The sequence below is a fragment of the Schistocerca nitens genome, chromosome 2, assembly GCF_023898315.1.
Source record: "Schistocerca nitens isolate TAMUIC-IGC-003100 chromosome 2, iqSchNite1.1, whole genome shotgun sequence".
In the NCBI taxonomy this organism is placed as follows: Eukaryota; Metazoa; Arthropoda; class Insecta; order Orthoptera; family Acrididae; genus Schistocerca; species Schistocerca nitens.
The window spans coordinates 313,281,144-313,297,025 of record NC_064615.1 but is presented as its reverse complement, the minus strand read 5'-3'; the positions used below and the strand labels follow the sequence as shown (position 1 = coordinate 313,297,025).

Genomic DNA, 15,882 nt, shown 5'->3' with positions numbered 1-15,882 from the left:
GGTAAGATACTGGGATTGCCTTTCAGATTTAGTTTTCCTGTAAATCCCGTAAATCCTTTAATCTGTCTCTGTTAGACAAAGATGGCGAAGTGAATCGTCCGTGACATGATTAGCCATGTTCCTTCCGAACAGTTAGTATCTTAACAAGTGTTCCACCTCCATAACTGTGCTCTTGAGAGGCAGAATTCCTTAAATTTGGTAAAAGTAAAGTAATGTAAAGTCGTATGGCATGAATGGCTGGTAGATACCAAAGAGCAGGTTCCTTCCCCTAACTCAGGTACCTTTCCTACACGAAGTATGGGAGCTGTGTGTGTAAGTGTATCTGTTAAGTGGAGGTGACTGTAATGGGTGTGTGAGTAGTGTAGTTCATGTGCGTGTTGGACATGATGAGAGAAGGGAGAGGGTGAAACCCGTTGCCGGCACGCAGTCAGAGCCTCTCGAAGGAGGTCGCCGAGCTTAAAGCCCCCATCCGACGGACGGATCAACAGTGTCCCATGCCATCACTTCACGAGACACTGCGGACAGGTTTGGAGTTTAATCCAAGACACTGCCACGAAGACCGGTGATCAGGAACTTTACGCCACCACCTGTCCTGTCCCCTCTGTCATAAAGGCAAAGGGAAAACTGTCAACAGCATGCGGCGAACCCGGCCGGTCACTCATCCACTCTGGCCACGCCTTAACGGTGCTTAACTTCGGTGATCTGACGGGAACCGGTGTATCCATTTCGACAAGACCGTTGACCTAAAATCGGGTACGAATAAGATTAGCACGCAGGCGTCAATTTCAGGAGCAATGTCAATATTCATAAAGAAAACAGCCCATGGATCATGATCAAAAACGACAATGTGAGCAGAGACTAGCTCGAACTGAATTTTGTTCAAGGAACCAGCTCTTCATCTACTTCATTTGATACAGTTAAACTATGGAAAATTAAATCACTATGATCGAACATGGAGCGTATCATGTCAAGTGTCTCCACCAATGCACCACCTTTCTCGAAAGAAAACGTAGCTCTGGATGCATAAACAGAGATATGATTTATATTTCTCGGGAATTCACAACCTCTCCATGAATATCAACTGATCAATGAAACATTTATTAGAACTTTTCTGTGTCTGTGTGTCATGCTCAACAGTAGTAATCATCTGTACTTCGTGCTGTAAGAGCGAACCTATGCCAAATCAGAAATAAAAAAAAGTCTTTTCAACCAAGTTTCAGAAATATCATTGCATCTAACAGACTAATTTTGTTACTTGTGTGTTCAAATGTGTGTGAAATCTTATGGGACTTAACAGCTAAGGTCATCAGTCCCTAAGCTTACACACTACTTAACCTAAATTATCCTAAGGACAAATACACACACCCATGCCCGAGGGAGGACTCGAACCTCCACCGGAACCTTTGTTACTTGTTTTTTAAAGTTATTTCTCAGCTTCAATCAGGCTGTTCAGTAATGTCAAACACGTAGTTACACATACGACATGTTTAGAGAATAGGAATTAGCTAATGGCCGTTCGACGAAATTTAGAGAAATAACGCTCCCACCATCAGGCAGAATCTATTCGTGAAACTTGCAAACTTACATAAGATATGAAGTAATGAAAGACACTTTAAAACTGAAATATCGTTACTTGGTTCTGAGATAAACGGAAGGCTGCTTCAACATGATAATAAGCACTTCTCCATCACTTTTATCACACTAAACCATCTCCAAAGACCTCATTGCGGAAAAGACAGTAATTCCAACTTTGCTGCCTGACATCGAAAGTTGAGCCTCCAATTACTCATTTTCTTTGACAATCACTGTGCAACAGATAAATGCACTGCAGCCGACACTGAATGGTTTTAGGTTAACTAGCCTGTTTAGAACATGGCAGGTAAAATTTCAGCCATCGAGAAGGCAGCGCGCCGTCACATCACATGCGAGTAAACTGCCGTATTTATGTTTGCTCTGAGGGATGCGTCTTTTCACCGATAGCGAGAACCGGTTTTACACACGATCATCGAATATGAAATGAGGCATTAATAATTCATAGCCACCTTATCGATAAAAAATCGCTGGAGTAGTAATAGCTTATGTTCACGCGAATCATTCGGTAATTACTTAAACACAGAAAATACCCATTGCGTGTGTAACATATTATTCCAAGCACTTGTTCAGCCGAAGGCCACAAATTCCGGACGCTACTCTTTTCAAAACAGCCACACTGATTCTGTGGCGTTGTAAGTTGTTTATGTATTGCATCTGTCATTACAGCGTTCGCTTCTTATAATTACAGTGAAGATTATTCTTTACTTTACTAGTGAAATTAAACAATGATCTGTTCAAATAACCGCTGCAAATAAAATTTAGTTATAATTTGGTAGTATAGGTGTTTCACATGATAAAATGTACAGTGTTCTAAATATTGCAAATATTAATGTACAGATAAACCACAATAGGCCTCTTGTTATTTTTAAATTAGTCGTACTACTAGAGTCGCTCATCAGATGTGAGCATCTTTGGATGCTCACCCTCCTGAAGACAACACGTCAAATGTTTAGAGCTCCTTTGGGCACCGTCGACTACACCACTTTGCTGTATTGACGACGGTGCTGAGCAGAGCTGAAACATGTAACGTGTTGTCGTCAGGGGCATGAGTATCTGAACGTCTGACCAACGAACCTTGATTTGATTTAATTTGATCGAGCCAGGGATACAGAATGACATGGTCCTAGCCCTTCGTTGCCCGCGCCGAAACTACGTTCACCGGGCACTATCTTTTTCTGTTATTCTAGAAAGAACCAACTAGTACACTTAAAGAGCAGTAGAAGTTCCTTTACTAGATCTCTGATAGCCAAAATTTCTTCAGGAATTAGTGACCCAAGTGTTTTGTGTCCTTTGGCCTTCAGCATTTCGCACTGCACGGTCAATGTGGTTTCATACCCTGTACCACCAATTCAGCCCTTGTCGCTAGTTTCCCTATACCCATCGTGTGCAAGTTCCCATGGGCAGTCATTTGGCCTGGCGTGAATTTAATCTCCTTTTCAAGCCTAGGATTACAGATGTCTTTAAGCATAGTTTTGGGATCATTTGTCATTATCTTTCCAGATTTTTTTTTTGGGTGGGGCGGAGGGGAGACGAGGTGTTGGCGGGAGAGAGAGTTAGTCCAATTTTCTACGTACTGTTTCCTGATCCAGCAGCGTAATTTCGATTTTACAGGCTCAGTGCTGATTAGGACAGATTCTCCAACGGACTGAGTCGTCGACCCTGCGGTAGTCACCATATCAGCTTGCTCCTTCCCACTAATTCCTGGGTGGCTATGGATCCACAGCGCGTTTGTCCTGTCGCTTTCCTGTAGTCTCACAAGGTTTTCATGACATCCTGCAACGATTTTTATCCTCGTTGTCCTCGTTGCAGGGTCTGATTGAATGAATATAGACACTACGCTCCTTGCAATACTTACGTAAAGCCTCCTCCTCTCATTTTCTGATAGCGGAAATCTCCGCTTGGATGAGCAAATTTAGTAATAAATAATACGCATCCGTGACGCTTTTATCAGAACATTAATTTCTTAAGATTGCTGTATTTCCTGCAGGCGATGACTGTATTTCTACTGTAAAAATCGTACTTACCAAACTCACATTATTAACGATATACGAATTTCATACCAAATCTAGCTTTCTACAGTGGAGTATACGTTGTTCTTAAAGCACCTGACAGGTTAAAACAGTTAAAATAATTGTTATACCCAGACATAATCTCGTTTAAGTTTTTAGTTTCTCGTTTGGACAGTCTCAGTCATCTTCAGATAAGTGTACTGCCAGCGAAGACCGCTCGTAATTAAAGCCATTATAAAAATTAATAAATTAAAATTTAACAAGTACAGCAATATGTCGTTTTCAGATTAACTGAAATCGTATGTTGTAATAAAAGGTTAGAATTGGGTTTTCCGATACGGGACTTAAAACCAGACCCTCGTCTACGCAAATACGTATTTACTGATCAAATTTATCGATTATTTTGTCGTACTTGGAGGAACACAGACATACTAAAAACTTAAATATACAGTACAGATGTTACACAGCTACATTTATTTTATAGTTAGCTGTGAAACGCTTTCGGCTTTTTAACCCATCCTTACACAACTTAAGATTATAGAGACAGTCTACACATCATTCACAGTTTATAGTTGTAGAAAAACAGTATTTTCCAAGATATATGACCTTTTACGACTATATATGTAAAACGGAAAACGCTAGCATAATGAAATACCCAAAGAATATATCACAAATAAACATTGTGCTACATTATACTCGAAGATTAGAAGAATGAGAATGTGAGGAGCAAATGTTCATGACATCCGCCAATTACTTTATCCATATACTATAGACGTCTGTGCCATTACTCACATATATACTGTTTTGGCCGGTTGTTATATTTTTAGTCTTTGAGTATAATGTAATATTAGCTCTATTTGTTAAGAGCTTCTTGTGTTTTTCGTATAGACACATAGTCGTAAAAAGACCACATAGCCTATTTTGGAAAAACTGTCTTTCTGCAGCTATAAACTGTTTCTGATGTTGTGTGAACTGTCTGTTTACTCTTAAGTTGTCTAAGGATAGCCTAAAAAGGCACCGAGCGGGATGACGCAGTGGTTAGCACACTGGACTCGCATTCGGAAGGACGACGGTTCAAACCAGCGTCCGGCCATCCTGATTTAGGTTTTCCGTGATTTCCCCAAATCGCTCCAGGCAAATGCCGGGATGGTTGCTTTCAAAGGGCACAGCCGACTTCCTTCCCCTTCCTCCCCTAACCCGATGGGACCCACGACCTCTCTGTTTGGTCCCGTTCCCTCAAATCAACCCACAAACCTAAAAATCCGAAAGCCTGTGGAGAACGAACTCTTACGTGAACTTATTGTGCCATATCAATACCGTGTATTTGAATTTTCATATGCAGTACACAAAGCTCATAATAATGAAAATGGCTAATACTTATGAAATCCATAACTTCTGCAGCGTTTACTTTTCTTTTTGTAAAGCCTCTGTCTTTAATTTCCGGCACAACAAACTGCTAGCGCGTCTGCCAGGGTTTTACTGACGACGATATTAGAGAATATTCTTCGGAGTAGTTCAGTCTGCTGTCAACTGATACAGGGGTCGAGCCGCTGAAAACCGTAAGGTTAGGATGTAAACTCTCGTCAGCGACGAGAACATTACTGACAGTACGGGAAGAATGGTCTGGATGAAAACTGACCGCATTCTTTCAGAGCTTTCAAAAGGAACCGTCCTGGCATTCATAGTAAATATGATCACGGAAACCCAAAATCTGGATTCCCGGGAGGGGTTTGAACCGCCATCCTTCCCGAGTACGAGCCTAGCGTGCTGACCCCGGAGTCACATTGGTCGGTTTAAACCGAAGAGGTTTAAAAATAATGAACTTAAGACTTTCTTACGAACGACACTTTCCTTATATTAACAGTGTGGGTTTTCGTTCATAATTCCACGAATCATCTACATCTCTATGATTATTCTGCTATTCAGAATAAAGTGTCTGGCAGAGGGTTCAATGAACTCAAGCTGTCTCTCTACCGTTCCACTCTCGAACGAGCACTTAAATTTTTCTGTGCGAGCCCTTATCTCTGTCGGTTCCGTGGGTAGCGGTTATCACGTCTGCTAGGCCGGCCGGTGTGGCCGAGCGGTTCTAGGCGCTTCAGTCTGGAATCGCGAGACCGCTTCGGTCGCAGGTTCGAATCCTGCCTCGGGCATGGATGTGTGTGATGTCCTTAGGTTAGTTAGGTTTCTAGGGGACTGATGACCTCAGATGTTATGTCCCATAGTGCTCAGAGCCATTTGAACCTTATCTCTCTTATTTTATCGTGATGATCATTTCTCCCTATGTAGGTCGGTGCCAACAGAATGTTTTCGCAATCGGAGGAGAAACGAAAAACGCCTTTGTTTTAATGATTGCCACTCCAATTCAGGTGTCATGTCTATGGATCTGTCTCCCCTATTTCGCGATAATACAAAACGATCCGCCCTTCTTTGTACTTTTTCGATGTCATCCGTCAGTCCCACCAGATGCGGATCCCACACCGCACAGTAATACTCCAGAACAGGGCGGACAAGCGTGGTGTCAGCAGTCTCTTTGGTAGACCTGTTGCACCTTCAAAGTGTTCTGCCAATGAATCACAGTCTTTGGTTTGCTCTACCCACAACATTATCTATGTGATCGTTCCAATTTAGGTTATTTGTAATTGTAATCCCTCAGTATTTAGTTGAATTTACTGCCTCCAGATATGTGTGACATATAGCGTAATCGAAATTTAGTGGATTTCTCTTAGTACTCATGTGAATAACTTCACACTTATCTTTATTCAGGGGCAATTGCCACTTTTCTCACCAAACAGATATCTTATCAACTGCAATTCGTTTTGGTCTTCTGATGACTTTACAAGCTGGCAAATGACAGCATCATCCGCAAACAATCTAAGACGGCTACTAAGATTGTCTCCTATATCGTTAATATAAATCAGGAACAATAGAGGGCCTTTAACACTTCCTTGGGGAACGCCGGATATTACTTTTGTTTTACTCGATGACTTTCCGTCTATTACTACGAACTGTGACCTTTCTGACAGGAAATCACGAATCCAGTCGCACAACTGAGGTGATATTCCATAGGCACGCAGTTTGGTTAGAAGACGTTTGTGAGGAACGGTGTCGAAAGCCTTCTGAAAACCTGAAACTATGGAATCAATTTGACATCCCCTGTCGATAACACTGATTACTTCATGAGTATAAAGAGCTACTTGTGTTTCGCAAGAACGATATTTCCTGAATCCGTGCACACTATGTGTCAATAAATCGTTTTCTTCGAGGTAACAGTATATGTTCCAAAACCCTACAGCAAATTGACGTTAGTGACATGGGCCTGTAATTCAACGGGTTACTGCTACTTCCCTTTTCGGGTATTGGTGTGACTTGAGCAATTTTCCAGTCTTAAGCTACGGATCTTTCTGTGAGCGAGCGATTGTTTATAATTGCTAAACGGCCTGGCCCTGGTAGTCTAGCGGTTCTAGGGGCTCAGTCAGGAACCGCGCGACTGCTACGGTCGCAGGTTCGAATTCTGCCTCGGGCATGGATGTGTGTGATGTCATTAGGTTAGTTAGGTTTAAGTAGTTCTAAGTTCTAAGGGACTTATGACCACAGATGTTGAGTCCCATAGTGCTCAGAGCCATAATTGCTAAATATGGAGCTATTGTATCAGCATACTCTGAGAGGAACCTGACTGCTGCTTTGCGACACCGAGGATATCTACTTATATGTTTCTCATCTTGGCAGATGTTCTTGATTGGAATTCAGGAATATTTTACTTCGTCTTCTTTGCTGAAGGAGTTTCGGAAAACCGTGTTTCATAACTCTGCTTTAGTGGCACTGCCATCAGTCACTTCACCGTTGTTATCGCGCAGTGTAGGTATTGATTGCGTCTTTCCACTGGTATGCTTTTCGTATGACCAGAATATCTTTGGGTTTTCTGCCTGATTTCGAGACATTGTTTCGTTATGGGCATTATCAAAAGCATCTCGCATTGAAGTATGCGTTATGTACGACCAGAATCTCTCTGAGTATTCTGCCGGATTTTGAGACAGTGTTTCGTTGTGTAAATTATTAAAAGCATCTCGCATTAAAGTACGCGCTATTTCTCAAACTTCTGTAAAACTTTGCCATTCTTGGGGATTTTACGTTCTTTTAAATTTGGCATGCTGTTTTCGCTGCTTCTGGAACAGCGATCTGGCCCGTTTTGTGTACCATGGGGGATCAGTACCATTACTTATTAATTTATGTGGTGTACGTCTCGTAATTGCTGTCGATACTATCTCGTTGAAATCGTTCCACAACTTTTCTACCCTTACATGACCAGATCAGAAGGAGTGAAGACTGTCTCTTGAAACGGCGTTAAGAGAATTTTTATCAGCTTTTTTAAATAAATATACTTTGTGTTTCTTTTTGGTGGTTGTGGGTGTTACGGCATTCAGCCTAGCAGCAACTGCCTTGTGGTCGCTAATACCTGTATTCGTCACGATATTCACTATTTGTCCAGGATCTTATACAGGTTCTCTAGTCCAGATTTACGTTGCAGTCGATTGGCTGTTCTTAAGTTGGGTATATGCTGTACTTTCAAGCAGGAAAACTTTATTATTCTTCATCAGCATAAGGTGTCAGTTTTTGCTCACAGGGTTCTTCTCCATATGGCTTCGTCAGAACGTGATACGATGTTTTACAGGCCTATTTATAACTTGTAGAATTCTCTGGTTTCCGGCCAGGTGAAGTCGTAATTATTCCTCGATATGTCGGCAAGCAGACCCGTTACCACCTTCAGATGGTCCCTGTCATCTGCAAACCTTTCTCATTTGCTACCGTAACAGTCGCAGTCATTCCAGTCTCGAGCCGATTTCACCGCATAGGTCTGAATTTGTTTGTTTTTCTGATTTCGCGTGAGTGCTGTAACGATTCCTTTCGATAGGTGACAGCCCGTTATTTCCGCATTCGTTCTTCAACACTCATCTGCAGTGACTTTGGCGTCAATACCGAGCGAGATAGAGTAGCGATACTCGTCCGTCCATCCTGATTTAGGCTTTGTTTTCTTAAATTGATCAAGATAAATTGTGGGACACTACCGGAAATTCTTCCTCGTCCCTCTGATCCCTCCTCAAAAGGAGCTTGTGTTCCGTCTCTAATGACCTCGGTCTCAACAGAACATAGAAATCTAGTCTTCTTTATTTTTTGAAATCGACGGCCGATTACTGTAACACCCTCTGTTTACAAATTTTATACATGACGTGCACTGTATTGACCCTCTATTAGTGAATGATTACGTCGCGTTTTCCAGATTACACTCCTTTGCCTGCTCCTGGTGTCTCCGAGGTTCGTTACGTGGTCTAAACCTTAAGAAACAGAAGTATGATAATAGCTGTGGAATTGGTTGAAAGTTCCTTGCTAAACTAAAGCTTTCTATCGCGTGGGCAACTGGAGCACTGAACGCGTACGTACCTGCCTGCAGGTGGTGTGCTACTACACCAACTGGTCGCAGTACCGTACGGCGCACGGCAAGTTCCTGCCCGAGGACATCACGCCGGACCTGTGCACGCACATCATCTACGCCTTCGGCTGGCTGAAGAAGGGCAAGCTGACCAGCTTCGAGGGCAATGACGAGACCAAGGACGGCAAAGTCGGCCTGTACGAGCGCGTCATGGCGCTCAAGAAGGCCAACCCCAAGCTGAAGGTCCTGCTCGCGCTCGGTGAGTAGCCAGTGCGTCACTGCCGGTGAGTAATTGGTGCCACTTCCGCACACACCTCAGTGGCGGGCGATTCACGGTCGCTGCCACTGTACGAGAATTTACATCCTGATAGTCAATTACAAAGGAATTTCCTTACTTTCATTCGGCTGTAAAATCGTTTCCAAAAATCTACTTACGAGAGGACTTCAGAAAGTAAGCTACACATTATTATGACACACCAAGTAATTTTCATTGAATGCTGCAATGCATTTGAGAGTTACACAGGCATGACCTTTTTTTTTTTTCAATATAGTTGTTTATTATTTATTTAATTCTTACTGCCCTGGCCAGATTAGGGCCTTAATGCCCCTCTCTTGCATCTGACCAGCAATAATATGTACACAAAATATCACATAATAATAATAATAATAATAATAATGATAATAATAATAATAATAATTTACGTTATTCATGAAAATAATAACTGGTAATAATAATAACACTAATAACGATGATAAAATAATGAAAGAATTAGGAATGATATTGATTAGTTACTATGTAATAATAATAATTTGCATTATTAATAAAATTTAATGACTGGTAAAAATAATAATAGAATACTAATAATAATAATAAAATAATTGAGGTACTAAGAATGATACTGATTAGTTTGGTACTTTTGAAGCATTATAATAATAACGAATAATGAAAGAGGAAAAGATTGAAATGAAAGTGATAATGGCTGCTACGAAAGAAAAGACTTTCAATAGAGAAAGTGTAAACAAGGGGAGGAAAAAGTGGTTGTGGAGGAAGGATTGAGGAGAGTGATCTGCAACAATAGATAGCTTCTGCGATAGAAGGCGGGCCATTAGCTGTCTTTTGACGTCTCACAGAATTTTAAGTTCTGTAACGTTTTGAAGAAGATTGTTCCAATGTCGGGTAGCTGATACAGGAAATGATTCTAGAGAGCATGTCACTGGTGTGTAGTGGTACAGAGACAATTATACATTGTTGAGAACTAGTATTTCTGCTGTGTTGCTCAGATAGTAGTGTAACGGTAGACGATAAATAGCAAGGAGCGCAATGATGAGAAGACGACAGAGCAAACACATTGTACAATATCTATGGTTAGTCGGCACGTAGGCATGATGATTGTTCGTAGGCATGAGTGATGTGGTCGAAATAGCGTACATCACAAATGAATCTTACACAAGCATTTATCGCCATTTCCAGTCGACGTTAGCTCTCACACGGAAGTCCTTGGAGAGTAAGTCACTATAATCAAGAACTGGGACTATTAGTGAGTCTATGAGTTTCATTTTAAGCTCGAGAAAGAATAATATGAGTGATGTGATGCTGAAAACTTCGTACAGACTGCAATTGTGTGTTCAGTCCAGTCTAAGTGATAGTCCAGAATTACCTCCAAATTCTTTTCAGAAGAGGGAAGGTTTATTTGTGTGCTGTTTAGGATTAAAGGGTGGCAGAGAGTCTGTTAATTGAGGAATATTAAGTGCTTTTGTGAGCGACTAAGACTGCTTGCGTGTCAGATGGTCGTAACGTAGTAGCGTTTAACAACGATCGGGACATTCTACTAATCCCCCGTTTCCTCGACGATGGAAATTAGCTTCTTGGTCACGGAGCCACTGCTCTACAAGCTTCCTCCTCGTCAGAAAATCTGTCACTACAGCAAATCGGTTCCTCGAGTGCCTGGACACCGACGTCTGTGATCGATGTCAGTGACATTCATTCCTGATCGGCATCATCCATGTCTGTGCGTCCTTGGTCAACTTCTTGGCACCGTTTCACTGTGGCTGGTCGCAATAATGCATTTGATCCACACACCGCTAGAATTCCATTGTGAATCTGTGTGCAATTAGGATGTTTTGCCGCAAGAATTGCGCTGTCGTGCATACGTCATTTTTGGAGTACGTTACCAGTCTCCGCGTCATTTCACTTCCATACTGCCATGTACTTGTTACCGTACCGCAGTAGAACAATGTCTGCAGGGAACCCGGAACATACGTTCTCTTCTTACAACGCATCACTCTTGCTGCGCACTCTTAACAGTGAAACAACATATATAGTTTACTCTTTTAAAGTCCCCTCGTAATAATAAAAGAAAACAAACAGATCCCTGAGTTAGAGAATATCAGGCAACATTTCGGAAAATGAGATCATGTACAGAACAAACCCGAAACGTTAAAAATCAGCCTCCGAATATCCAAAATTAAACAAACAGTAATCCTACATTCATGTTGATTTAAAAAAAAAACAATATGAACCTGCAGAAACACTGTTTAACCTACATCAGGAGTTCCAAATTGACTAAAGAACAAAGAAATAAATCAGTTAACTCTGGCCAACACAACATAAAAGTTATATTCTTAAGAGAGCCCCGAATCTTTCGAAACAGAAACAGGGCAGGACGAGAAGATGGATTTCATCATTACTGTTCAATTTTTTGTGGATAAAATGTTTTGGAAATGAAGAACATGCAAAATAAAGGTATAAATATTGGTAATCTTCTCAAACTAATATTCATGATCAAGCATTTGTTGATGAGGTTGCAGTCCTGTCCAATAACAGACCAGAAGCAGCCTAATCTGTAGAAGAACGCGATGAAATAGAGGCAAAAACTGGGTTCCAAATTTCACGTGATAAAACCCAGTACATGGAAGATATCGGATAAAGATTCAACAGCCTTCTTTTAAGTGGCATAGGATGGCCCATGTGCCCCAACAACTCGCCTGATTGTGTCATGCTGTCCAGGAGGGGCACTGTGGATGCTCATCCTAGGGTCCCATACGTTTGTTTCACATGGCTGTGACCCCTGTGAGTGACAGGCCCAACCACCGTACATTTACGTTCCCACAATAATTTGTTGGCACCAGAAGCTGAAGCTTTGAGTTTATAAATCAGTCGTGGAATAACTTAAGAAAATTACTAGTAGCTGAAGAGGAATTTTATTCTATAAATATGTTCCTCAACGGCGGTTGTTCACCGGATCAAACATTTTATTAAATGCAGCAGTTACTGAGTTTTCTGTAGAATGTCAGGTGGCTTGTTCCAGAGAGAGAAAGCACCCATGGAGGATTATTTTGCGACTTTTCTGTGGAAGAGTAGAGTTATAACACTAAATAAGTGCGTTCTGAAGTTGTAGTTTGCTTCCTGATATGTGTATAGCTGAAAGCCAATGATATTTTTAGGGAAAATGGTTATGTAACTTCTCTGATTGCAACAATCCTAACTTGTTTAAGGAAACACTGACATGGTTGACGATGATAAGAAGTGGCACAAAATTACGCTACTTCTAGATATTTTCTCTGAATTTCTCTTAGCCACTGCAGGGCAGAAACTGACTGTCGCTTTTGCACTTTCAGGTGGCTGGTCTTTCGGCACACAGAAGTTTAAGGCGATGTCAGAGACTCGCTACACGCGCCAGACGTTCATCTACAGCGCCATCCCCTACCTGCGAAAGCACGACTTCGACGGACTCGATATGGACTGGGAGTACCCCAAGGGTACCGACGACAAGAAGAACTTCGTGCTGCTCCTCAAAGGTGAGTACAATATTACAGAGAGTGTCCGTACTGAATATTAATGCGGAAGAAAGCACAATGCAAGCCACAGTATGGTGCACGGTGGAGTGTACCTTGTACCACTACTAGCAGTTTCCTTTCCTATTCCAGTCACAAATGGAGCGAGAGGAAACAGGCTGTCTATATATCTTCTTATGTATATGAGAAATTATATTTTTTTGATTCATACAGTTTTATGACTAACGCTGCGCGTCCCACAGAGCGGTCACGTCTGATCTTTCACGATAGGTTCTCTCTGTCAAAACAAGGATTCGGAAACTGAGTGTAGACTAATTTACGTGTAGACCTATTTCTATCAACAGGTGTAATAAGACAGTTGTACTTTTTAAAATGAAATTATGTACTACAGCGTGTTTTCAGACCTCTTGAAACAAAGAGAATCCTCATGTAACGAGTTTCACGGTTTGCAATGAATATTTATCCAGAAATAGTCCGGTACCGTTAACCGAGTATACTTTAACCGTCGTAGCTACTTTGACCATTCACACATCAAAAGCTTTGCAGCTCTCTGCTGTGTCTCAGTTGAGCGTTTAGTATATACTGTTTGGTGCCGATTTTCTTGCACAGCTACTGGCGAACATGTTGTGACTTGCAATTGTGTATGAAAAATTGCGTTAACAACAAAGCCATCGGTGTCTCCAATTATAAAAATGGTTCAAATGGCTCTGAGCACTATGGGACTTAACATCTGTGGTCATCAGTCCCCTAGAACTTATAACTAGTTAAACCTAACTAACCTAAGGACATCACACACACACACACCCATGTCCGAGGCAGGATTCGAACCTGCGACCGTAGCAGTCGCGCAGTTCCGGACTGAGCGCCTAGATTTCCAATTATATTATGTATGTTACTCTATTAATTCTCGAAACATACGACTGATAAGTTTTTTGTTTACATGTATATATCTGCTGCCATATTACGATTTCTGATACCATGTGCATGATCTTTCGGTTTCGGAGTTACTTTGACCAAAGGTCATTCCTACCCCAGGATTACAAATACGTAATTTATTAAACAGTGTTCATTCCAATGAAACAGATGTATTAAGGAATATAAACATTAACCCTGAGAGGTCCGCAGCTCGTGGTCGGGCGGTAGCGTTCTCGCTTCCCACGCCCGGGTTCCCGGGTTCGATTCTCGGCGGGGTCAGGGATTTTCTCTGCCTCGTGATGACTGGGTGTTGTGTGCTGTCCTTAGGTTAGTTAGGTTTAAGTAGTTCTAAGTTCTAGGGGACTGATGACCATAGATGTTAAGTCCCATAGTGCTCAGAGCCATTTGAACCATTAACCCTGAGTATACAGAAGAAGGCTCATTTGTAACTGTTAATGTGCATACAACTAAGAAAAACAAATGTCAGTCACATATTTCTCAAACTGCAGACCACTGTAGTTCAGATAGTGATTCAGATACAACGTATAATGTCAAATGTCTTCAGAAACAACAAATGAAGTTAGTTTGACGACAAGTTCCAGAGACTGACTCGCTAAACGAAGAACAGATAACGTTAGTTCCAGCTGCACCGGATTTTTTGAAACGAGTATTCAGGTTTAACACGGATGCAACTGAACGTATTATGCATAACTAAATTTGGAGCTAGGTACGTGGTACTCCCTCCTAGTACTTTTCATTATATTAATAATTTTGATGATCGATCACACTGTTTGATTTATATATTGTACTAGAACTTAAAAACCGGTCATGATAATCGCATTTGTGTCTGAAATCGGCCAAAGTGTACCCGGTTTGTGGTATTGTAAAAAATGTGTGGGTCATATAATAGAAAAACAGCAAAGCAGAGACTGAGTGTAGAATGGTGCCTCACAACTGAAGACCGGAAACATTAGGCTGTGAGGAGGAGTTGGACCAGTGGGGTCCCAAGCTCATCTTGTTGTCAGATTCTTGTCATGAGTATGTACAGAATAATACGTTTAGAGAACATAGTACCATATACCGCGTGATCAAAAAGTCAGTATAAATTTGAAAACTGAATAAATCACGGAATAATGTAGATAGAGAGGTACAAATTGACACACTTGCTTGGAGTGACATGGGGTTTTATTAAAACCGAAAAAAACGTTTAAAAAATGTCCGACAGATGGCGCTTCATCTGATCTGAATAGCAATAATTAGCATAACAAAGTAAGACAAAGCAAATATGATGTTCTTTACAGGAAATGCTCAATATGTCCACCATCATTCCACAACAATAGCTGTAGTCGAGGAATAATGTTATGAACAGCACTGTAAAGCATGTCTGGAGTTATGGTGAGATCGATCACGATACACTTGCGACTTCTGGTAACCCCAAAGCCAATAATCGTACGGACTGAGTTCTGGGGACCAGGGAGGCCAAGCATGACGAAAGTGGCGGCTGAGCACACGATCATCACCAATCGACGCGCGCAAGAGATCTTTCACGCGTCTAGCAATACTCTGTTTTTTTTTTTTTTTTTTTTTTGTTCTAATAAAACCCCATGTCATTCCAAGCATGTGTGTCAATATCTACAATATTCCGTGGTTTATTAAGTTTTCAAATTTGTACAGACTTTTTGATCACCCGGTACTTTTTGAAGGTGCCTGCACTTTCACACAGTCGCAGTTTGCTGTTACGTGTTGAGAAGTAAAACGTGCACGTTGGTGGTGTCGGCAGAGCTGCGCGAGGCGTTCGAGGCGGAGGCCCAGGAGGTGAAGCAGTCGCGCCTGCTGCTGTCCGCCGCCGTGCCCGTGGGCCCGGACAACGTACGCGGAGGCTACGACGTGCCCGCCGTTGCCAGGTAAACACCGAACACTAAACACACTCACTCATTCACCCGCCCTGTCCCACCATCCTCTGTCCTGTCTCTGCTCTCAGTGTAGTCAAGTGTCACTGTGAAAATGGTGATACTCGGTAGTAACTAACTGTGTGTCCCTGCTGTTCGTCATACAGGTGCGCACATACGCTGTCTTGTTCCTAGACAAAAGAGCTTAAGAATCAATACCGAAAGCCTTCCGAGTTCTGTGGTCGCGGTCCGTAAG

At 41.8% G+C, this 15,882-nt stretch overlaps 1 protein-coding gene across 1 annotated transcript in view; it reads left to right on the top strand.

The window, feature by feature from the left end:
• LOC126236082 (probable chitinase 10) overlaps positions 1-15,882 on the top strand; it is a 390,810-nt gene that overhangs the window by 247,705 nt on the left and 127,223 nt on the right. Inside the window, exons 4-6 of the mRNA XM_049945145.1 lie at positions 9,049-9,286; positions 12,646-12,825; positions 15,518-15,641. Of these exons, the coding sequence (XP_049801102.1) occupies positions 9,049-9,286; positions 12,646-12,825; positions 15,518-15,641 (542 nt within the window). The remainder of the gene's footprint in view (positions 1-9,048; positions 9,287-12,645; positions 12,826-15,517; positions 15,642-15,882) is intronic.